This window comes from Euleptes europaea, chromosome 3 (genome assembly GCF_029931775.1).
Source record: "Euleptes europaea isolate rEulEur1 chromosome 3, rEulEur1.hap1, whole genome shotgun sequence".
NCBI classification, from domain to species: Eukaryota; Metazoa; Chordata; class Lepidosauria; order Squamata; family Sphaerodactylidae; genus Euleptes; species Euleptes europaea.
The window spans coordinates 83,432,381-83,456,573 of NC_079314.1; the positions used below are offsets into that span (position 1 = coordinate 83,432,381).

General features: G+C 41.6%; 1 protein-coding gene across 1 annotated transcript; it reads right to left on the reverse strand.

Annotated features, from left to right (window-relative positions):
• Nucleotides 1-22,239, reverse strand: HAL (histidine ammonia-lyase). Its single transcript, XM_056846952.1, has 20 exons — nt 21,873-22,239; nt 20,063-20,123; nt 19,111-19,138; nt 18,768-18,842; nt 18,614-18,686; nt 18,415-18,484; nt 18,182-18,219; nt 17,969-18,094; nt 16,689-16,828; nt 15,719-15,766; nt 12,198-12,345; nt 9,758-9,853; nt 9,146-9,204; nt 6,411-6,491; nt 4,842-4,907; nt 4,388-4,553; nt 3,020-3,154; nt 2,090-2,198; nt 1,911-1,980; nt 1-153 (listed from the first exon to the last, which is right to left on the reverse strand). Exons 1-20 carry the CDS (start codon nt 22,117-22,119, stop codon nt 1-3), a joined length of 1,989 nt encoding a protein of 662 aa, XP_056702930.1. The 5' UTR covers nt 22,120-22,239.
• Between the last annotated feature and the right edge of the window lie 1,954 nt (nt 22,240-24,193).

Consider the following 24,193-nt stretch of genomic DNA (forward strand, 5'->3'; position numbering starts at 1 on the left):
TCATTCTGATTCACTATGATGGTGGTGGTGTGGATGACGATTCCGTGAGGCGTCATCACGTGCTAAGGAAAAAGCAGTGGGGGATACTGGTCTCTGCTCCGGAGGGTGCTCAATTCTGTATTTTTCAATGTACGGTGCAGCTACTTCCCAAACCTAGATGCAAAAGAAGAGACTGAAGTCAAAAGCAAAGACTAACTTTGAACCTCAGCTAAATATTAGCAGGCAATAACCAAGAGCATAATGACTGGAGATCCTAAATGGTACAAAGTAGTTAAAAAACCATAGTTAGTTTTGAAGGACAGTTTTATGGATGTTATTTAAGGTGCTGAATGTAGTTGTATGCTGTTTTCTGCCCCTGACATGTTTTCATGGCTCATTTTAACACTAATAATTCCTATGATGTGTTGTGTTTATTTTGAGAGACCCCTTGAGCAGGTCTCTGAATTTTTTTCTAAATAAATAAATAATAGATACAATGAAATAAAGTACATATGACTGCTAGAAATAGATGCTGTGGGTATGTCATGAATAAGCACTGATGTGCAGCCAGTATCCATCCATCTCCTGCATCCAACATTTGCATACTAACACCTCCCATATCCTCTTATGGAATTCTAGTCCCACCCACCCCCAATTCCTGTGTCTGCTAGGCAGCATGAGATCACCAAACACTTATACAACTGTATAGCAACACAGGTGGCAGTCATAGGGCTGCCAACAGCCTTTATGGGCCCCCAGACTTCCATGGGCCTCTGGGTGTTCTTCCCTGATTACCAAAACACAATCCAAACATTATATGACTACTAGGGTTGCCAACCTCCAGTTACTAGCTGGAGATCTCCTGCTATTACAACTGATCTCCAGCCGACAGAGATCTGTTTACCTGGAGAAAATGGCTGCTTTGGCAATTGGACTCTATGCCATTGAAATCCCTCCCCTCCCCACACCCCACCCTCCTCAGGCTCCACCCCAAAAACCTCCCACTGAAGGCAAAGAGGGACCTGGCAACCCTAATGACTACAAGTCACTTGAGTAGCCCAAGCTCAGTCATGGGGCCTCAGAGTGATCAGGGACCCTAGAATTTTGTCCCTCGCAGCCCTCCTTCTTGGTGCCCCAGGAAGGCAGTATCCATAAAAACACCAATAGAGCACTTGGTTGCTTTTGTTTCACCATCTCAAGTTAGGGTTGCAGGCCCAGCCTGGCAGCCAGCGCAAGATTGTGGGGGGTCTGTGGGGGTGGTTTTTAGCCACAATGTGATGTCATGCCTCTCTAGGAAGCACCAGGCAATTCCTAGAGTGGACTCATGGCACTTTTGGATTCCCCGGCAATTCTATCAGCCCAGTGGCCATTTTTTCTCTCCCAGCTGGGGAAACAAGGTGTGGAGGATTCCCCACCCCTGCCAGTGAGGGCAATCCTGTCCTAAGTCCCTCATATGCTATGGGCTGATACTTGAGAATATACCTCAAAAGCTGTGCTTGGAACTAAGAAAAATACTGGGAAATGAATCCGCTATATGGATGGTGTCTTGTGTGGGTTTTTTTTTTTTAACCCAGAAAGATCTAAGTCATTCCTTTGTTATCAAGTTTGTTGAGCCACCTGCCTCAACAATAGATATTTTGCAACTATCTTCTTATGCTAATACAACCTCTCACTGTACGATAAGCACTTATTGTCCTTTGCCTGAAGCCTTCGCATGCATGGAGCTACATTTGTAGTGCCATACAAATGTCCTGAAGATATAGGTTTGTCCAGCCTATTTCTCCTTATTCCTGGAGGATAAATGAAATGACCATAAAAGGTATTTTTTCATAGAATGTGGTGGCATGTGAGGCTAAAAACACCATTCTGTAACAAGTAGCTAAAGGAACAGAGGGCCTTCGATGTCATCAGTTGCCAGTGCCACTACTTGCCTTCTGGTCCACAAGCAGTCCGTGAGCTGCTGCAATGTCTGGGGCCATGAAGCGATCTCTTAACCATGGCCTGAAAGCAGAAAAATAGAAAACCTCCTAAATTTGGTAGTACTGGAGGTTAATGTTTGGCCAATGTTCTGAAAACTTATAATCTCTGGAGAAGCATTTGTTTGACATACTTGACAACAGAGCGCACAAGGTCATAGACTTTCTCCAATGGGGTTGTAGTTTTCAGAGGGCGTAGAAACTCAATGCCCTGACAAGCTGCAAGGAGTTCTACGGCCAACACTAGGGAACAAAAACAGTGGAAAAGACAGTGGTAAAATCTGCACATCAAAAGGTGGTCTGGGTTTTACACAGAACACATAGAAATTATATTATATGGGGCAGTTCACACAGTCAAACTGGCATTTTGAGAATGTGGGTTAAATAAATACATACTTAGTCTGACACGTGAAGTGAACGCTTTGCCATTTATCCAGCAAAACAAGAGCTCAACTGGAAGTTATGAAAACAACTTAAATCTGCTAAGAAAAGTAGTATGATAATGTTTTGTTTCTTCAGCTATATCTGAATATGATATGAAATGAATGCAAAAATTCATATGCTGCTTTATTGCTGAAGAATCCTGCATCTCAGAAAAAGCAATTGTGATACCGGTGTGGGGGAAAAGTTATATATCTAAGGCAGAAGAAGCAATTTCTTCTTACTTTTTAAAACTTTGGATGAATTTTAGTCCCTAAATTACTATTAGAGTGAGGGCAAACTAACACTATCCTTTAACTGTTTAATCAGAATTAACTAAATACAATGAAAATATTTGAAAGGGGCCTTGCCATTCATACAATGCTGAGGGCAGACAGAAAGTCATAGTTTCAAGATCTATGTATTGAACAGAATCTCTTAAATAGTTTGTGGTTCTAAGCCTCTGTCGTTCTGATCTTTCAACAAGTTTGAATTATAAATGTCATGAGAAATACAAGAAAATGCCACGGAACTTACAGCCAAGCAAAAGAAGTACTTATTTCTTTATTTAGTGATTTTTAAAAAACCTACCTTTCCTCCAGGGAGCTCAAGGTGCCATACATGGATCTTCCCCCACACTTTACCTTGTTCAACATTCTCGATGACTTTTAGTGCTTTTCTTGCAGCCCATCCTCCCATGGACACGTGGTCCTCTGTGGCAGCACTGGTTGAAAGAGAATCCACAGAAGAGGGGTGGCACAAGGCTTTGTTCTCAGAAACTGCAAAAGTTCAATATGAATAAGTGGTGCGCTCCAAGGCAAGCATACACTAGGGGAGCAACCCTAAGCAGGTCTTTTCAGAAGTAAGTTTCTTTTTTCATTTTTTTAAAAAATGCACTAAAATATCTATATATGTCATATATTGCTACACCATTATAACAATAAGTTGACCAAGTTCTCGTTTTTTAAAGGTAAGTCTCTAGCCTCTTCCACTGTGGAGATATAAGGAGAAAGGGATATCTTCAAGAGGGAAGAAGCTAAAGACTTACTTTAAAAAAGCTAAGCTGGGAATTCAGAGGAATTTGTTACAACAGTATATTGATATATCAATATTTTAGTGTCTTTTTAAAAAAAATGCAGTCATAATATTGATATAAGCATGTGCCAAAAATAAAAAGAGGGGGGTACTGTGACGCCACCAATGATGACACCGATGATGACAGTATTCTCCCTTGAAAACCCTGATTATTTAAGGCATGTGCTGAAGAAAATAAACTGACTCCACAACTGTGAAAATGTTCAGGGAGGGCAGAAGAACCCTGCCCAAACCGATTCCAGCACTTGTGGATCAACTGCCAAGAAAATTAGAAGCCAAGCATGTGGAAAAGCCCAAAGCGATAGCAAGTGGGCTGCACCTGTAATGATGCTTTGCCTTGGGCAGCATCTGAAGATTCTGCTTGGAGGTGGGAAAGGAGACAAGGCAGCAGACAAACTGGGACTTGCAAACAAAACTCTGGTCTCTTATATAGATATGGTAGACTGAACTACAGATCATCATGGATGTAGCTGTTTAAACTAAGATTTGTACCACAACCACTGGTTAAAGGCACCACCACTCATTGCGCCATCTGAATGCATTTTTTTTAACTGGAAGAGCTTGGGTATACAGAACAAAGTCTCTTAACAAATATTACTTTCCCTTACGCATTATTCTACTACAAACTGCAAGTTTAAGAGGGAAAAACCTATTCTATAAGCAGCGGAGGGAAGGTATATGTGGGGGAAACCTTTGAATTCTAGCTTTGTAAATAAAAAAGAAGAGATGAGCTATATTCAAATACTGATGTGGTCCCATGATAGTTTTATACAAATGCAAAAATAAAACCCTAGCAATCATACAGTACACAGGTATAGTAATAGTCAGGTTACCTGAAGTGAATATGCAAGGTCAAAGCACTGAAGTATGTTATGATCGCTTTTTCTAGGCACCATCGTGAGCCTTTGCCTACTCACCCAGGGATGCTGCCGTACAGTGTGCAATCATGAATCCCGAGTTCAGACCTCCCTCTGTGACCAAAAATGGTGGCAGCTCACTGAGGGATGGGTTGCACAGCCGTTCAATTCTCCTCTCACTAATTGCAGCAAGTTCATGGACACCAATTGCAAGATAGTCCAGAGCCTGCAAGACAAGTGCTTCTTTATTTAGATTTTCAAATCCTTACGTTTCAGAAGACAAGCTGACATATTTTTGTCAACTGTTCAGTAACCTGATTTTAAAAAATCCCTTCCCCCTTCCCTTATTCTCCTTCTTCACCTTTTAATTTTAAAGTCACTTTACTTAGGTTTTAATTTTAAAGTCAATTTACTTCAAGAGAGTGGGATGCAAGGTAAATATTATATTAAAATGTACTGCTATTTAAGATGTAATAAAGCTTTAAATTAAAAAACAAAACAAATGTTCAATTACCTTTGCAGGGTATTCACCATGGAAATTTCCTCCAGAAATTGTCTCCTTCCTTTCAGCAAAAACCATCTTTAGAGACAAGTTAAGACTTAACTTTGAATAAGCAGTATCTAATTTTCACTTGCCTTTGAAAACAAAGCCTATGATCATGGAATAACATTTCCCACTGTACAGGAGGAGCACCTTTTATGCAGGAACTCTTCCCTGAGCAGCTCTTCTGTCTGGAGAGCTTTGAGGAAATGATTAAAGCCCCTACATGAAACTTTAACTGGGCTCAGGTATACCAATCCAGCACATCCAATCTGTACAGATTCCATGGCAGACATACCAATCCATTCACTTGAGCCCTGCTAGCCAGATGAGAATGTGAGGTGGGTAAAAAGATGTTCCCAGCTGGGAATTTTCTACAAAGGCCCACGAAACTTGGTATCTTCTTTTTTACATATAATACATATGAAGCCCCCTCAATTTGCATGACAACTAGACTGGGCAAAACATTTTTGTCAGCTTGGTAGCAGGCAAAAGCTGCAAAAGGGAATGGCAAAAAAACTCTGTGTAACACGGCCCCCTGCATTATAGAACTACATCTGCACTTCTTGTTTAACTATAAATTGCAGAATGAGAATGTAAAAAGCCCCCCGCCCCATATACCCATCTGGCTTGTCAAAAAACATATGATGGTGAGTTCCTGAACTGTTTCAGGAACTTTGGTCCTGGTGACAGAAGTATATAAGTTCCAAGTAGTTAATTTATGCTTTGAGCATATTTCTGATGGCCTTGCCAGGTCTCTAAAAAACAGCGACTGACTGTACACCCTCCTCAGCCCATTGACTTCAATGAACTTAGAAGGGTGTAACTCTGCTTAGGATCCCACTACCAATCTCTTCTCGGAGTCTGAAGTCATACACTGCCAATGCTAGAACTTCAATAATTAGCAAAGCCTTGCTCCTAAGCCTATCCAAAGCAAACACACATGAAGCTGCCTTATACTGGGTCAAACTATTGGTCTATCAAGATGGGGACTGTCTGCTCTGACTGGCAGGGGCTTTCAAAGTTCTCATGAAAGAGGTCTTTCATACCACTTACTACTAGCTCCTTTCAACTGGAGATTCCAGAGATTGAACCTAAGACCTTCTGCATGCAAAGAAGATGCTCTACTTCTGAGTCACAGCCCCACCCCAAGTGGTTCAAAATAGGCTTTGTCTTTGTTCAGAAGGATAATACATATACTTAGTGTCTCTACATCTGGTCAAATGTCATGTTTTATGGTCACCCTCTGAATGATTAATTTAATTTAATGTTCATCAGCAGACATGATATCTGTTATGAATAGACGTCAATATTATAACTTTTTAAGTCCAACTAGCTGTTTTTGTTTTGCTTTTATTAAAAATAGAAGTAGTGCCTAGTGATCTGAAGAAACATTGCTTCCCTTCTTTGACAGCGAACATAGCCTACAACAGACAAAACACAAGCTATCTTGGTGGCCCTGACTGAGCAGGAAGGCAGGATATAAATACTGTAAATAAATAAGTCAGATTTCCTTGAACAGCAGAATTAAAAAAAAGATACAGGATTGTCTGTTGCACTGTTGATTTCTGTTTGGATTATTTCCTTTACGAAAGCTATTGTGTCATTCACAACACCATGAACCTACAAGAAATGACAAGTATTAACTGTATTTTGTGTCTATTGGTAATTCAATATTTTAATTGAGACAAGTTTACATTAAAGGCATATTCTGTCCTGCTTCCAGGCCTCCCATCTCTGCTTGTCAAACATTTTATTTTCGCATTGCTTCACATTTTAGGGAATTTATCTTGATTCACACTTTGTGTAAGGTATTCATGACATTTGAGGTATACAAGGTGTTCCTTGCAGTCTCTTGATTAGGCTAATACATGTGCTACAGGGATGCAAGATCCAACCCAAACGGCATCCAGTCATAAGTGCCAGAAATGCTCCAAATCTGAACACAGTTCTATCCAACATTTGGGTGCCAGCAGAAGCCTTCTGATCAGATGCTTATTTTGCTGTCAGGGTTTTGATTTCCCACAGAACAGGAGGTGAGAGGAGTAGTAAGAGAAAGAATAAATCAGTATCAGTGGTATATATGTGGTAGGGATGTTGGGAACAGGATTGTCACTGGCTTGGGGGCAGCCTTCTGATTTGATATAACCATTTGCATGAGCTAATCCGTTATTAGGAAAGGGAAAGGTTTTGCTTGTGTCAGCTGGCACACAGGCAGGGAAAACAATGGGGGTGGATAGCAGCACAAAAAGTCTATGGCTCATCTATTGTTAAAATCTACCCTTAATAGGTAGGCAGTGCCAGCCAGCCAAAATGTTATGAAGGAGAGAGGGAGAACACTTTGTATCCGCTAGCACACAGGGTTAAAGAGAGTGGAAAGGAACAGAGGCAGACACCCCTGCTTTCCTCACCCAGTATTAGGCAACATGAGAGCCCTTCAAACAGCTGGATGGGGCAAGGATTTTATTTATGCTATGTACTTATACTGAATTAAAGATGAAAGGCCATGGCTTCTCTTAGAAACAAAGCAAATCAATACAATTCAAAAGATCACTAATTAGAAAGGATCAGATCATCTCATCTCTTCAAGTGAGAGACAACTGCTAATTCAGGATCTGCAATCTCACTACAAGTGTAATGTCCTGTAACAGCACAGCACTAAGCAGTTGAACCTTTTCTCCCAGGTAAGTCCCAGCAGGGGAAAACAGCAGGTAGCCCCACTGGATCACATGACAAGAAAGCCAGCTGGGTTTGTGGGTCTAGTTTTATACAAATAAATAGTGTGCAAAGCTACAGCCCCCATCCTGCATGTTATTCCAAAGCTTTCAGCTTCTCCCTCCTAGCTAGGTTTCCATATGAGAAATCAGATGAAGTGGGGAAAAATGTCCCCCAAAATTAAGTTCACCCAGGTAAGATGGGAGGGTATAAGGTTTAAATTCACTTACCCACCCATTTTGTTTTTGTAAACACTAGGGCACTCCCCTACCACCACTTTCCTGGGAAAGGAAGGAGGGGGAAACTCATCACCAATTCACACTTCCTTGTGCCTGCAGTAGGAGGGACAATTTTAATTTCCTATTGAATAGAGATTCTTGCGTCTATCTGGCTGAAATTTAGGAACGAGGATCCCTTGAATGAATGACACAATCCCCGAGAATTTCCTCGTAATGGCAGGAAATTATAAAGTCACATTTTGAAATGTGTTGCTTTTTTTAAAACGGCGAATGGACTGATGATTGGCATTATGAACCCAACTCAAGTTTTTAAAATGACACATTGTCCAACATCAAACCTGACTTTTTTTGTACCTCTGATCCAAAGCTAATCCTGTGTGCCCATGCCATGTATATACTGTATGCATGCTTTCAACAACAACAACAAAGTAAAGGTAGTCCCCTGTGCAAGTACCGGGTCATTACTGACCCATGGGGTGACCTCACATCACGACATTTACTAGGCAGACTATGTTTTACAAGATGGTTTGCCATTGCCTTCCCCAGCCATCTACACTTTACACCCAACAAGCTGGGTACTCATTTTACCAACCTCAGAAGGATGGATGGCCGAGACAACCTTGAGCTGGCTACCTGAAACTGACTTCCGTCAAAAAAGGCAGGTATTAATCTAACAAATTACAGGTTCCTTCAGAATAAGAACTTGCACACACTATATTAATAATGTGTGTAGTAGCCTTTTTATTTTGTTAAATAGCCAATTTTGTAATGTCAGCTTGAGAGGGCTGATCAAATACTGGCGATTATAAATATCAGGTTGGATCCAGCACAAAATTTCTGCTTGCACTGGAGCTCTTGTGCAAGTGGGAATGCAAGAAAATGGTAGTCACTGGTGCTAAGTCAGACTTACTGTATCCCCATCTTCATCTCTACTTGTGCAAGATCCTATGCCACTATTTTCTGGGCACTATAACAAGGAGGAAAGTGCTAGGTGTCACACAAGATCTTGCACAAGCAGAACTGCATTTAGTCCATTTATGTCTCTGATTGCCCATCATCACAGGATCTAAGCCATTATTATTATATGCAAATATAATTGTGCATAGATTCTAGTTGGCCCTCTCTTACCCCATGAGACAAATATAAATTATCAATGATCACACAGCAGGCCTGATTGCTTTATCATTCTCCTGGTTCCTCATATTTTCTCTACATATCAGGCTCATGTAATTGGTTGTGTTGAACAACCACCATTACAGAACTGGATGTAGGATTCAACATGTCCCTGACTATAGAAGTACGAAAGTGTATTACTATCTTTACCTGAGGGCAGCAACGTAATGTATATGCATCTTGCACTCTTTCACAAAATCGATGAGATTCTATAAAACACAACCAAAAATCCTTGTTTTAAAACAGCAAGTTTATCATTTTAATACTAAGTCTCTCTAGTGCCAAGTCAAAGAAGGAATTTCCCCACTGTCAAATTCCAAATCAGGCCATAGAGTATGGATTAGTAGATCCACAAAATAGAGCTGGGGACGGCTAGGGGAGATTATTCTACAAACCTGAAGGAAGCCCTAGGTTTGCAGAAAAATCTGAAATCTTAAAAAAATGGGGGATTAAAACTCTCCCAAATAATAGAAACATCTGTAGCTGTAAGAAAAGAATGGACACAGAACTCTCAAATGACATTATGGAGGTCGTCAAAGCCATGGTTTCTGTAAAGAAAATCCATGGAGAGGGAGCAGGGGTGGATTTGGAGGCCAAAACTGCCCTGAAAAAGATCCCATCCCTCTCCTCTGTCATGTTCTTTGATGGAGGAGGACTTGTTGGGGACAGGTCTGATGGCAACCACCAATGACTCCCTTGCCACACCACAGGTTCTTTTCTATGCAAGTATGCTAAATATGACCCCGCAACATCGTTATTCACCTGCTATTCCAGAGGGATGATGGTCTGAGTTTAAAAGTGACCTGAATCGAAAAGCCACCTCATTCTGCCCAGGATGTGGTCGCAATGCATGAATATCTGTTTAAAGACAAAGAGAATCTAAGTACAACACTTTGGCTATTCCCTCTCTGTAAATTGAGGGCATTTCCACAAGTAACACTAAAATGCTTTTTTAAAGTACAGTTATGAAAAATAGAAATGGGAAAGAACCATTTTTAATTCAAACAACAGTCAAGTAAAATGTGGCCCTTTAATGCAAATTGCTTGGTGCAAGTGCATGTTTAGTATACAGAAGCATAGCATTTAAGCTCCCCTCTAATTCATCTGGCAAGCACTATGAAATTGGTAAGTCTAAAAATCTGAACATATTTGCATGAACAACAGTATGATATCACCATGCAAATATCATACATGCAAAAATAAAAATCAAATTGAAAGCAGTCAGTGAAAGAACAGACTCACTAGCCTTGTTCAGTTGGGTTCCCAGGAGGCTGGAAAACCCTACAGTCATCCCAAGTCTCTCTTCAGTGCTGCCACCTCTTTCCCTGGGGGGGGGGGGTGTCCAAATAAAACTGGATATTAATAGTCATGACCAGCAAAACAGAGAGTATGTCCCCTGGATGGATTTGCACATCCAGCACTATATACCAGAGTTACCATTTAGAAGCTCCATGTAGTCGCCATGTCTCCTGCTTCACTCGTGAAAGCTAGCGTGGAGAAGATTGCTTGTACTTTCGCAATTTCAGGCTACCATACCCAAGAGGTGGCAAGCTTACCCATCCCCCCATTACTACATGCAGATCTTAAGATTGAATAGGCATGGTGTATTTACAGAGGTCAGGCTTAAAGCATTCAAAATGTAAGAAAGTTTAATAAAAGAATAAAACAAGTATACATGGTCTGTTCAAGCACCAGGCTGAGAAAGGATACAAAGAATAGATGAAAACATGCAGTCCTTTCATCCTACACCTGGTAGTTATCCTAAGTTCTCAGGGTTGGGACTCCTCCCCATTGACCCTCACCACATGGGCAAGATGGGAGTCCCTAGGTAAAGATTTAGGCCTGCATGGCTTGTATCTCCTTGGGCACAAACCGTAAGATGATAAAGCTTCTTTCCCACCTCCTGGGAATTTATAATCTCCCCTTGGAGAGTCCATTGCCCCTGGGGTTATTCTGATATTCCTACCTCAAGAGGAAGCCATTTGGCTGTCTCCCATCGTGCCCCCTGAGATGTGATAGCTAGCAAGTTGTGAGATGGCAGACCCTTTTTGTCCCCCACCCTGGTCTTCTATTTGCATAACTAAGTGCTTGAGTGCTCCATGCTTAGGGATGCATCATTCCTGTCAGCTATAGATTAGATCTATGATACAGTGTAATGCAGTAGTTTAATTATTGGAGTGGATTCTAAGGTGTGGCATTTCTCCACACAGTCTAAGGATGTGTTTCTTAAGTTGGAGTCCAGGGTGCTCCAGGGCATGAGGTGAGCTCTTCTCCTGCTCTTCTGGCTAATGTGGAAATAGAGCCCTCGGTTTTCTTGGAAGGGAGGCTGGGATTCTCCATTTCACTTTGGAAGGGTGGGAACTCATATACTTTCCACCTACTGCTGTCACCTAGATTTCAGATCACTTCGTGCACTAGCCATAAAATACACTGAGTGGTTTTGGAGAACTAATATCTCAGCCCTTGGAGCTCTAATTGGTTGAGTACCCCACCATTCCCCTCCTTGTGTTTTCCCAGCAGCAGCAACAGTGGCTGTGAATAGATGAGTAATACTTCCCTGAATACCATAACTGGTTTGAAGAGTGGGAGAACAGGTGAGAACTCTTTGTAAGGTCATTGTGTAAGTCAGTTGATTTTTCTTTGCAATCAGCTTCCGGGCTTTCTTGGGCTTTCCTGCCACCAGCAATCAACTCCCTAGGCACTTCTGCCCTAATCCCCCTTTAGATCACACTCTCTCACCCTATCATCTGGTCCCTCAGGCCCTCCAGCTCTTCAAGACTGAATAAGGGCGCTAAGCTGTTAGCGTGCCAGATTCATCATTTTCTAGTTCGCACCATCATTGAAGCTAGCTGGTGACTTTGGGCCAGTTATTCTTTCTCAGCCTAAACTACTTCATCAGGTTGCTGTGAGGCTAAAATGGAGGCTGAAAGAACAATATACGCCATCTTGAACTCCTTGGAAGAAGGGTGGAGGATAAATGCATAAATAAATAAATACATGTAAAGGAATTGCTTTTTATTATATCTAAATTAGAGAATGTGTAAATGATACAGTACAGGGCTAATGTTACCATCACAGAATCATAGAGTTGGAAGGCACCATAAGGCCGTCTAGTCCAACACGCTGCACACATTAAAAACAAACAAACAAACAAACAGTTGGTCAAGTATTGTCTAGTAGCCTTAGAAAATTAATAACCAACCAGTGTCAAATGCTCTTGTCGTGCCCTTCAGAACTTCAAGTGTGAGAGCAGCCACTATGTCCGCTTGTCTGGCAATTGCAGTGGCCCTTTCAACTGCTTCACAGCCTAGTGAGGTAATCATTTGTGTCCCGTTGATAAGAGCAAGACCCTTCAAGGAAACAGCAAGCATTTTTTATATTCAGTAATTCTGTCTTTAGAAAGATGCATGAACATTTTGACTCAAACAAGAAATTTGTATTCAGAATCACCCATTCAAACATGGCTTTTCATTCATAGGGTGAGTCCTCTTATCTTTTTCTCCACAGGCAGCAGTAGATTACGAACTTAAAATGGCCCAGGAGCAAGCCAGGCTGAGTGACCTCTGTGGCAGAACAAGCTAGTGCTGCAAGGGGCATTCAGCTCAGACCTGGCCAGTGGCTCCAACAATAGGTGTTGCCTCACCTGTTGCTAGGGTTGCTGTGTCTGGCCTGACAACCAGCAGGAGACTGAAGGGGCAGGGACATGTGGGGGTCAGCTGTTGGTGACAGCATGACATTACTTGCAGGTGAATCCCAGAAGTGATGTCAGTCCCCTTTGGGAATAGCTGAAAACTCGATGGTTTACTGCAGAATTTCTGGCAATTCCTAGAGAGTTGTGACATCACTTCTGGGATTTCCCCAGAAGTGACATAATGCTGTTGGTCCACTGGCCATTAAAAAGAAATCCTGCTGCTACCCAGAGGGTCTTCGGTGAAAAAAGACCTCGAGGTGGTGAATACCCCACTCCCACTTTGGGGCTGGCAACCCTACAAGGGTTGTCAGGCCCCCACTTGGGGTGGAGGATCCACTGCTTTGGGACCCCTCCCCCAGCACTGTTCAGCTGGCCGGTGGGGGTCTTACCAGCTGCAAATCAAAGCCTAGACCCTGGCACCATTGATACTTTGATGTCACTTCTGGAAGTGATGTCATCATATTGCGACAACCTGGGAGACGCTCTTGATGACGTCACTTCCAGAAGTGACATCAACACACCAACAGTGCTGGGGCCTAGGCCTTAATTGTGGCTGGTAAGACCCCTCACAAACCCCCTCCTCCGCCAGTTGCCAGGAAGTACCCTACCTGTTGCCTCATCCTGACCTTCAGCCAGTCATATGCTCTCAGCCTAATCTACCTCCCAGTTAAGGCTGCCAGGTCCCTCTTTGCCACCGGCGGGAAGTTTTTGGGATGGAGCCTGAGGGCAGGGTTTGCGGAGGGACTTCAATGCCATAGAGTCCAATTGCCAAAGCGGCCATTTTCTCCAGGGGAACTGATCTCTATCGGCTGGAGATCAGTTATAATAGCAGGAGATCTCCAGCTAGTACCTGGCGGTTGACAACCCTACCCCCAGTGTTGTTGTGAGGATAAAATGGAAGAGAGGAGAATGATGTAAGCTGCTTTGGGTCTCCATTGGGGTGAAATTCAGGATATAAATAAAGTAAATAAAATAAAAATCCTGCTGAACTGACTGGCACCTAAAGCTTTGGCAGAGTTACTAGGGTTTTGCTCTGCTTTCTCTTACCTAGCAGTGGCTGTTCAGGGAAGTACCCCACTGGGCCTTCCCCTCTAAATTATGGCCAATCCACTCTATCCATGGGCCAAAAACCAGCTTGGGAACAGTGATTTTGATCTGAGAAGAATTGTGTACCCTCCTTCCTTCTTCTGTAAAGATATAGGCCTCTTTAGGTTAACAGAGGAAAGAATAACAGAACTCAACTCATTCATGAAAGGGATATAAAAACTGAAATTCCTGGTCCAAAGCTTAACTCGGTTATTTTCTCACCCCTCATCAGTAATGTGTGCATAATTATACAGGTCTTTCTGACTGCATTATTGCCTTCTTTCATAAACTATTTTAAAGCCTCACCAATGTAAAAAAAACCTTCTGGTGACCAGTGTGTTAAATTCATTAGAAATATTCAAGTATTCATTCGTACATGTGAGAAAATCTTTTGCTAGAAAGGACATATAAGGACTAAAAAATTCCAATGACATCTGCCAAGAGAGGAACTGGACTAAGTAAGCCTATCATTTCTAGGCACCTGTTAACATGTGATATGACATGCCATCATGAATATATCATGATAGGGTTGCCAGCTCTGGGTTGGGAAATTCCTGGAGATTTAGGGTGAGACCTGGGTAGGGTATATAATGCCATAGAGCAGGGTCTAATGCCATAGAGTCCTCCAAAGCATATCTGGAGATGTGGTGTAATTCAGGATCTTCAGGACCCACCTGGAGGGTGACAATCTTATATCTGATATAGATATGTTCAATATTCTTAAAGAGTTCCGCAGGGTCAGACAGAGCTTTTCCGCCAGGCCTACAGTTGAGGACAGCTGCGGGTATCATCCTCTGCTGGCCTCCCTATCCCCCCCCTTGTCCTATGTTACTCTAATTGGGGGGGGGGCAACCTACTGCCTATTCCGGGCACTATGGGCCAAATTAAGCACCATCTGTAGTTTTTAATGGTTTTTAATTGGGTTTTATTGTTTGATTTTAGAATTATTACTTTTACTGTTAATATTATATGTGTGATGTTCCCCACCCTGAGCCTGGTCTTGGCTGAGGAGGGCGGGTTATAAATTGAATAAATAAAATAAAAATAAATTGCTTTTTGCTTCATTTTAGTCAGAGGTTTGAGGAATTGTGTGGGATGCCATCCAAGATTAACAAAACAAATCAACAAATCAACATTACAATAAGCAATTATTCCTTGTTTTCTTTCCTATCTGTTCTCAGGATTAAAATACACATGTAAGTGCTCTATAATTGATGGTTTAACCTTTTAAAAATAATCTGGGGGTACCGTTGCCAACCACCAGGTACTAGCTGGAGATCTCCTGCTATTACAACTGACCTCCAGCCGATAGAGATCAGTTCACCTGGAGAAAATGGCTGTTTTGATAATTGGACTCTATGGCATTGAAGTCCCTCCCCTCCCCAAACCCTGCCCTCTTCAGGCTCCACCCCAAAAACCTCCCGCTGATTGCAAAGAGGAACCTGGCAAACTTATCTGGGGGGTGGGGGTTGATCTGGGCCACAGTACTGGGACAGGATGTGCTGTTAACTTTTCTTTATGTTATTTCCCTGATTCCACTGTCCTCAAACTACGACTGCCAGGTCTCCTCTCTCCTCCAGTGGGAGGCTACAGGGCTGCGGTTGCAATTGCACGTGCACGAGGGGCCTTTTCCTTTTAGTTTGAGTGGTAAAGCGGCCCTAAGAGGAAAAGCCCCCTCGCGAGGCGGCACTTCCAGTTGTAAACCGGTGTGTGCTCGCGCGAGCAAGTCTGGCCACTGACTCTCAGGTAGTCAATGGGCAGAGGGGCAAATTGCTGGGGATTCGCCCGCCATCACCGGGCACTTGGCAACCCTACCTCAAGCAGCTGTGTCTTATCGTTCATATCATGTAAGGCAAATCACTTTCCACAAGTGGTCTTAAAGATAGTAAACTAATTTGTGTGCCTAATTATCAATCAGTGAAAGAAGACGCACAGCGCTTCATTACCTCCTTTGGCTTCAAGTTAATTGGTTTCAGTCCATGGGCTTCCAACACCTGTAAAGCAGTATAAATGATGCTAATTATTATTCAAACTTTGATTTTAAAAGAGGCAATAGGGCTTCACCTCAGCTATATTTCACATTCCCAGTTTTAAAGAACTGGTTTAATGAGTATATTCCAATTATACCAAAAAAACGTCTTCATTCTATGTGAACAGAGGCCTTTTAGTGTGTAGCAGCTTCACTAGCTAAAAGACAATATTTATGGAACAAGACTATTATTTTAGGAAGCCTTTATCTATATCATTCCAGAAGCAGAAAAATTAATTAAACCCAGGTCAAAATGTAACTATCAAGAGTTTCCCATGTGAACATGATCAACGCTTACATTAATAATTTAAAATAATTTAACTTTTGCCAGATCATTTGCACTTCAAAGTAGTTGTCTGACCTGTGTATACTAAAAAGGACACAAAGTTTTTGCTTTGCAGATGGTGCCCCGTTTGTCTGTATTTTCACTACATTCAGTATTATTCGTTTAAATAATTTTTGCTTCACTTTTCCAAAAATATTTTTCCAATTATTAAAAAATGATTGTGCAAGAACAGTAGGGAGAAGCCATGCTACAAGGGACATGGCACGAGCACTCATTGAGTAACATAAAGACCCCCTGGTTGGGACTTATAACCTAGCATATCACAGCTGCAGCCCAAATGACCCATCTTAGCCTCAGTTTGTCTAAACTCAGGAGCTAAGCAGGATTGGCCACAGTCAGGACTTGGATGGGAGACAGCCAAGGAAAACTGGGGTTGCTGTGAAGCTGATGGTGTCTTATTACTTAAGGCGCAAGAATTCTCTTTGGCATCAAAAACTACAAAACCTATGTTTCTATAGTGTACAAATCCAGGCAAATTAGGCATAGTAAACTAAACAGCAAACAAACAATTACGGCAGAGCATTATCTATATAATTCTTACGTATTTTGCATCAGCCCATCCACTCTTTGGGGACCACATCTTTCCTTCCCCTATTAGTCCCAGCGCAAGATGGGCAAGAGGGGCTAAGTCTCCACTGGCTCCAACGGTCCCTTGCTCAGGGATGAAGGGAAGGCAGGATGCTTAGAAAAAGAAAAGCTGGGCTTTAGTCAGGACTCCTGATTTCTTGAAGCACACAGACCATCATCCACTCCACTCCTTCCGATTTACTTCTTTAGCAATCACCTTCCCATCTGTGCTATTAACCATTGACTGAGAGCCAGCATGGTGTAGTGGTTAGGAGCAGCAGACTCTAATCTGGAGAACCAGGTTTGATTCCCCATTCTTCCACATGAAGCCTGCTGGGTGACCTTGGGCTAGTCACGATTCTCTCAGAATTCTCTCAGCCCCACCTACATCACAAGGTGTCCATTGTGGAGAGAGGAAGGGAATGTGATTCTCTATCTTAAAAGGTAGAGAAAATTGGGTTTAAAAACCAGCTCCTCTTCTTCACTACTCCCATGTAATAGTTTCCATTCATGAAGCTGTTCTCGCTAAAATGTTCCTCCGTGATTAAAATTGTAACTTGAGAAAGATTTGTGCCATTTATTTGAGTCAGGAAGGGGTGATATGTTTCAAGATGAGCCAAAATGAGAGTTCCATTTTGCATAACCTTTCACCCTTCATACACATAACACATTTTGGAAAACATACAAAGAGCCAAAAGGTTCACTTCCTTTTACAAAAAAATGGACTGGAATGTGATTGTCTCTTTTAGAGGAGCAGCTGCCACTTCAAAGGAGGCAATCCAAAACTGGATCCCTTTTTCTTTGAAAGTGTTTTCCCAAAAGACATGAAGGCATATAACAGATTGTAGTAACAGTTCCTTTGAAAGATCCACAAGATTCCCCTCTCTTGATGAAGGACTTGGGGCGAAAACGCACGGTCACTTTAGCCTCCTTTATTCCCTGTTTCAGCCAGGATTCAGCCAGGATCGAACGCACATTCGGCGAAACGCATGCGTTCGATCCTGGCTGAATTCTGGCTGAAACAGGGAATAAAGGAGGCTAAAGCGACCATGCGTTTTCTCCCCTTGGGAAGATCTGTTACGGACCCTCCCCTCCTTCGAAGGAGCACTTATTGCTTCAGAGGAATGCACAGTGAAATCCTCATCATTTCTTGACAAAATACCTTCCCATAAGAGCCCTGTCACCTCCAAAATGGTGACATTTGTGCCAACAATTGAACCCCATGAAAATCCAGTGCAGAACGGATCATATTACCATTAAATGCATCAATCGTTTGCTGAAGTGTTTCTAGTGAAATCCCGCTGTATCCTTTTGCTAGGACATTGATCCGTAAAGCCAAAAGCATACGAGATCTCTCAGGGATCAAAGGCTTCCCAACACCTACAATGGTAAACATCCAACTTAGGGTTATTAGTGTAGCCTTTAACAATTATATAAAAAACAGCTTGAAATCAGTTTTTCCATTACCTGCAGAATGTGACCGAATTAAATTCACTTGAAGCTCCCTCAGAGAAGAAAAAACACACAATATTAGAGCAATAACATACAGAATTTAAGACAATTTTTGAAAACTGAGCAAATAAAAGTAAAAATGTCACTTTGTAGAATGAAATACAGTTAAAGGGGGGGGGAACACTATACATTTTTGGCCATGTCTATAGACATTTAACAGACATTAAAAGGAAGCAGGGGAGACATACTGTAGTTTACACTTTGAAATACGGATCCGTGCAAACTTTCCAAAGCCTGTAGTAATTCCATAGACAGGATCTAAAAAGACAGAAACAAAAGGCTTTACTTTAATAAAAAATAAGAATTTGAATCACCACTGTTGTTGCATAAGAAAATTGGATTCCTAACTGCCACCCCCTCATTTAAAAAGACCATAGTAAAGCTTACCTTTTGCATCTTCTACAATACTTTTAATAACATCACTTGACTCTCTGACTTTAATTTCAGCTTCAGGAGTAAGCTGGAAATAAAATTTCCCTTATTTACTTTTCTATATCAATAACTGCAGGTATTTAGAATTGCAATCTTTCCAAATACTCACTTTGATCTTGTAGAGACCCTTTCCTAAATTGACCAACTTCTCTGTGGTCAGACTGTTCCCATCTAAAGAAATATACTGTAGAAAATAATTTTGTTAGATCAAGGCATATGAACTGTGTAATTGTATTAGCTTTGAAATATGGAAATTAAAGTGATGTTTCTCCAATAATCAGTGTTATTGCAAATGGGAAAACACTTTAAGAACTCTTTAACAGACCCGTCATAGTGAAATGCTGAATTTCAATTTATGAATTAAGTGAATTCAATATACAGGCATTACAGAACTGGATAATGTTAGAAAACTGGAGAGTTTGTTACTATTTTACATGATCATTAATCCATACCTCTTCTGGTTCTCGATATTTACTATATCTGAAGCAACACATAGGAAAACACATTCTGCAAGCTGATTCACACTTGGTTTATTTATCATTACAAATTGGGGACCTGCAAGAAATGGTGTGTGTATGGGGGGGGGAATTTTAGGGGGGGAACTCAGGAGGGAGGTTGTTTTTAGCTTTTCTTTTCCATGTGATATTACAAAGAGGAACTGGGGGTGTGGGGGGGAGGTAGTTGTAATTTTTCTGCATTTTGCAGGGGGTTGGACTAGATGACCCTGGTGGTCCCTTCCAACTCTATGATTCTATGGTGAAATGTGCAGTAATCTTCTGGCCCCAATCACTGCCTCATTTTAGAACACATCTTAGAAACACTCCCTCCTTTTCAGCTGAAAGAGGCCTTTAGAGGTACAATTGATTAAGATGAGAGGAAGTTCTTTCCCTCTCATTTGAATTAACCCCTCCCCCATAGCATCTTTCTGCATTAAAGTGGTACTTAGCACCTTTCAAAACTAATAGTGTCCTAGATTGGTGTGTCAGGTTGGGGAATGAATCCCTCATCACACACATCTGCCAGACTCAATCTCCTGTTCCAGGATTCCGTAAGTGATAAGGATGTTGTCCTATTTTTCCTCCTCTGTTTTCTTTTCTTTAAATTATGTTCAACTGCTCTCATCATCCCACAACTCCTAAAGGTGAAGAAACTTGCTAAGTTTTCACCTGCCCCTTGAGGGGGTGTCATTTCTTTACATGCTAATATTTGGGAACCCTTGAGTATGCAGAAACCTCTACTCTGTCTTTGAATGGTCCCATTTTTCTGCCCTATAATAGGCATGGGAGCACCAAGTCTGGCATTAGAGTGATGACGGCAATGATGACAGGAAATACAGCATGTCACACTATGTATATTCAGCTTCAAAAAATAAGACAAGAAATAGACCATTTTTAGTAAGGATACAAATAAACTCCTTCTGGCTGTGACGGAATGAAGTCTGGAGAACTTACATCTCCTTGTATTACTGGGGGGAAAAGGAAAACAAGCCTCATGAAAACTGACTATCCACTCATTTGCTGCCAGAGTAGTTATTGAAAAAACTGTAAGGACAGCGGAGTGTGTTGAGTCATTAATGGGTTTCCATAGGAGTAGTGACCCTTGACCGAAGTTCTGGAGTTCAAGTGTCAAGCAAACAGATATCAGGATATGGACAGAAGGAGCTTGCCAGCAGATATTTTTGATGAAGAGATACGGATCCACACTATCCATGGTTATATCCAGGCAAGTAAAACAAAAGTCTAATGGCACCTTAAAGATGAACAAAATTTATTTCCAGGCAAACAGCTATCGCTCTATACAGCATGTGTCAAAGCATGTCATTATGTATATTTATTTGCTTTGTTTATACTTCACCTTTCTTTCCAGTAGGGACCCAAAGCGACTCAGATAATTTTCCTCTCCTACAATTTATCTTCACAACAACCCTGCGAGTTAGGTTAGGCTGAGACTGTGCAAGTGGCATAGGGTCACCCAGCAAGCTTCCATGGCAGTCTGGGGATTCAAACCTGGGTATCTCCAGACCCTAATCCAACATTCTTTCCACTACACCAGATTGGTTCTCTTACGGGCGTCCATTACATTTTTATCCCATCCCACCTCCAAGTACGTTAGAGTAGCATATAGATGAGTTAGGTTAGGCTGAGAGAGAATAGCCAACCCAAGGTCATCTAGTAAGTTTAATGTCTGAATGAGGACCAGAACCTGTGTCTTCCCAGTTGTAGTCCAACACTCTAACCAATATACACACACTTAATTTTTGGTTAAAGTGTGCGGCCTCCTACAAGGAAAGTCCAAGTGACACAAGTGTGTGTCCATTTCACAATTAACTAAAGTTTTTGTGTGTTTGGCCCTCATCTATATTCTATAGTTCTGTTTTTATCAGCAGTCATTGACTATATTTCAAAATCAGAATACGTTTTACTAAGCCACATGAAGAACCCCACACCTCCAACCATTTCACTCCTCTTCACCTTCGTCACTTCACCTCCTATCACATTGTTTTCAACAGCAGCTACAAGTATGTGACATTTCTCTCAGCCCTGAATGTTGTCAAGGAACTTTTGTCTTGCAATCAGAATTTTGCCAAGTAGTTTGAACCCCTCTCAACCAAAATACATGCCTCAAATGAACGTACATAACAAAACTGAAAATACATCTACTTTAGAGCATTTATAATCAGTGCATCCTTGAACAGAGTTATGCCCTTCTAAGTCTATTGAAACCAATGGGTTTAGAAGGGTGTGATTCTATTTAGGATTGCACTGGTAAAGCTTAACAGCAGGGAAAGAAAGGATCGGAGGAGAAAATTATAAAATACAATGACATGCATGATCACAGATGGTGCATTCAGAATCTGGAACATTAAGGTTAACGTGTCATAGAAAGTAGCAGATTGATCCAAATATACTTTTGATGCAATCTAAGTAAGCCTTTCATTTACTTTACAAACATGGAAAATACAAATACCGCTCTTGGTATCTTTTGTGAAAAGGCATTTCTGTTTTTGTGCTCCAAGAAACATGTATGGTTGAAATATCACACACTTAAAACACATTCAAGTCCCATAGATCTTTATGGGATTCACATGGGGCTCTCTCAGCATAAGATCACGACATTTCATGTACTTCCTGCCATTCTGTTGTGTTTTTGTTCATGACTTCTAAAGATGTGCAAGGGCAGTGATTTTCTTATCAGTCATCTGCAACTTACTTACCAACTTCTACAAATTCATTGTCTTCTAGAGCAACCTCCAATTTATCATCATGATCCAGCAGCCCAAGTCCTTTGCAACGGCGGACATAGAATTCCACTTCTTCCACAGACGCAAACCCACCATTATCAGGCTTGTTTTTCATATAACGCCTCACAGCTTCCCTGCCCAGCCACCTCACAGTGTTTGTACCATTTTGGCAAGGCACAGCGAGCCATTCCCCTCGGACATGTACTGTGTACCTTGGCATTCTTGTCGTTTATCTAGGGCTGTCTCTACTCCAGAGTATTAGGCTGAGCACCAGTGACAGTCTGTATCACCTGACTGACTTCCAGTCTCCCAATCAGAAAACACCAAACAGGCATCCACCCTCTCCTGCTCTCTTGCTCTGCAGATAGACCAGCATGTGTATTTGCCCAAGTATCTAATACAAAAATACCCATAACACCTCTTGCATTAAGGAAAGCGATGGGCAAAGAGGAATAAAGACACTAAATGTGACAGGCCAGATGAAGACTGCAATCCTTTTCATTCTTTTTTAAAAGCTTTTACACATTGGGAGGAGAGAGAAAAATCTGGTGAACTTACTGGAGTGAAGAGTTGCCAACTCTGGCTTCTCAAATACCTGGAGATTTAGGAGGGGTGAATTTGGGAGGGGTGAATTTGGGAAAGCATTTCACCTAGATGGTATACCACTGAGTTTGCCCTCTGAAATTGCACTTTCTCCAGGGGAACTGATTTCTGCAGTCTGGATCTCAATTGTAACTCCAGATATCTCTAGGCCCCACCTGGATATTGCTGAGATAAATATGCACAAGTACTAACAAAGTATGGCTGAGTAAACAATAGTACAAGGCTCAAACACTCAAATAGCAAAGATGTATATTTGAAGGTTACAATAGTGAAAGTGCAGGAAGTGACAAAAAGGAAACTTAACACAAAATCTATTCACTAAGATCTAAAGGTCGATAAATATGATAAAGTCAATAATTATGTCTCGATAGAATCTTTAAAAGTTCATAATAAGCACCCCACCGATCCTCCTGGTCGTCCCATTATTTCCTCAAGAGGGAGCATAACCGAACCCCTATCTCAAATGCTAGATTATTTCTTGCAGCCGTTTGTTAAGGATACCCCGTCCTACCTTTTAGACTCAAGAGACCTTATCAAGCAGCTAGAAGGCTTCTCGGTACCGCCTCAAGCCGTCCTGGCGTCCTTAGACGTGACGGCTTTATATACTAATGTACCCTTAGACATAGCCCGTAATATTATTTCTGATCACCTAGACAGTCGCCCTGACCACAATCCTCCTACACATTTTTTGCTAGACATCTCAGACATAATCCTGGAGAATAATGTCTTTCGTTATGGAGATGATTTTTATGTTCAGACCAAAGGGGTGGCAATGGGAGCCTCCTGTGCCCCCTCTATTGCCAACCTTTATATGGTTGCATTTGAGAAACGTTTCATTTTTGATAATAACCCCTTTAAAGAGGATATTTTTCTGTTTAAGAGATATGTAGATGACTTGTTGTTTTGTTTTTCCAATTCTGAAGTATTTTCCAAGTTCACTGACTGGATTAATGAGCGTGATCAACACTTACACTTTTCAGGGTCATGCAGTACAGAACACATTAATTTTTTGGACCTCGAGCTTTTTGTCAACAAAGACAGATCCTTGGCTTTTAAACCCTTCAAAAAACCGATGGCCAGGAACTCAGGGTTGAGATTTGATTCTTATCACCCTTCGCATCTTAAGAAAAATCTCCCGTTTAGCCAGTTCATCAGGCTCAAAAGGAATTCCACACTTCCTGGTGATTACGAGCGGACTGCCAGGAGCCTACATTTTGATCTCAAAGAAAGGGGTTATCCAGACACAATCTTAAGAGATGCTAAACAGAAAGCAGACTTGAGACCTCGGGAGTCTATGCTAAGCACCACCCAGTACAACTCTAGAACTGGTATCTTTTGCTCTCTTACATACAGTCGCCACTCTCAATCCATCCAGCGGATTATCAGAAATCATTGGCACATCATATCCAGCATCCCTGGCTGTACCACTCCCCCTACTTTTGGCCTGAGAAGAAACATCTCGCTCAGAGACAAACTAATTCACTCTGACATTATGCCACAGCGGGCCACCCCCTCTGTTGTTGGGCACTTTCCCTGTGGATCTTGCTCTTTCTGTCCGCTCAGTCTACCACTTAAAGAGTTTAGCTCTACTAGCTCTAACTTCAGATTCAAAATTAAACATTTTTCCAACTGCTCTACGAGCAGATGTGTTTACTGCGTTACTTGCAACTGTGGTAAATTATATGTGGGTA

Excerpts from the sequence above, each read along its gene's own strand:
- HAL (XM_056846952.1), bottom strand. The coding sequence starts at position 22,119 with ATGCCAAGGTACACAGTACATGTCCGAGGGGAATGGCTCGCTGTGCCT. Across the intron at positions 15,767-16,688 it reads GATGGGCTGATGCAAAATAC|GTGTTGGAAGCCCATGGACT; the intron begins GTAAGAATTATA and ends ACTGCTTTACAG. Across the intron at positions 4,908-6,410 it reads ACAGTGCAACAGACAATCCT|ATGGTTTTTGCTGAAAGGAA; the intron begins GTATCTTTTTTT and ends TTGTCTCTAAAG.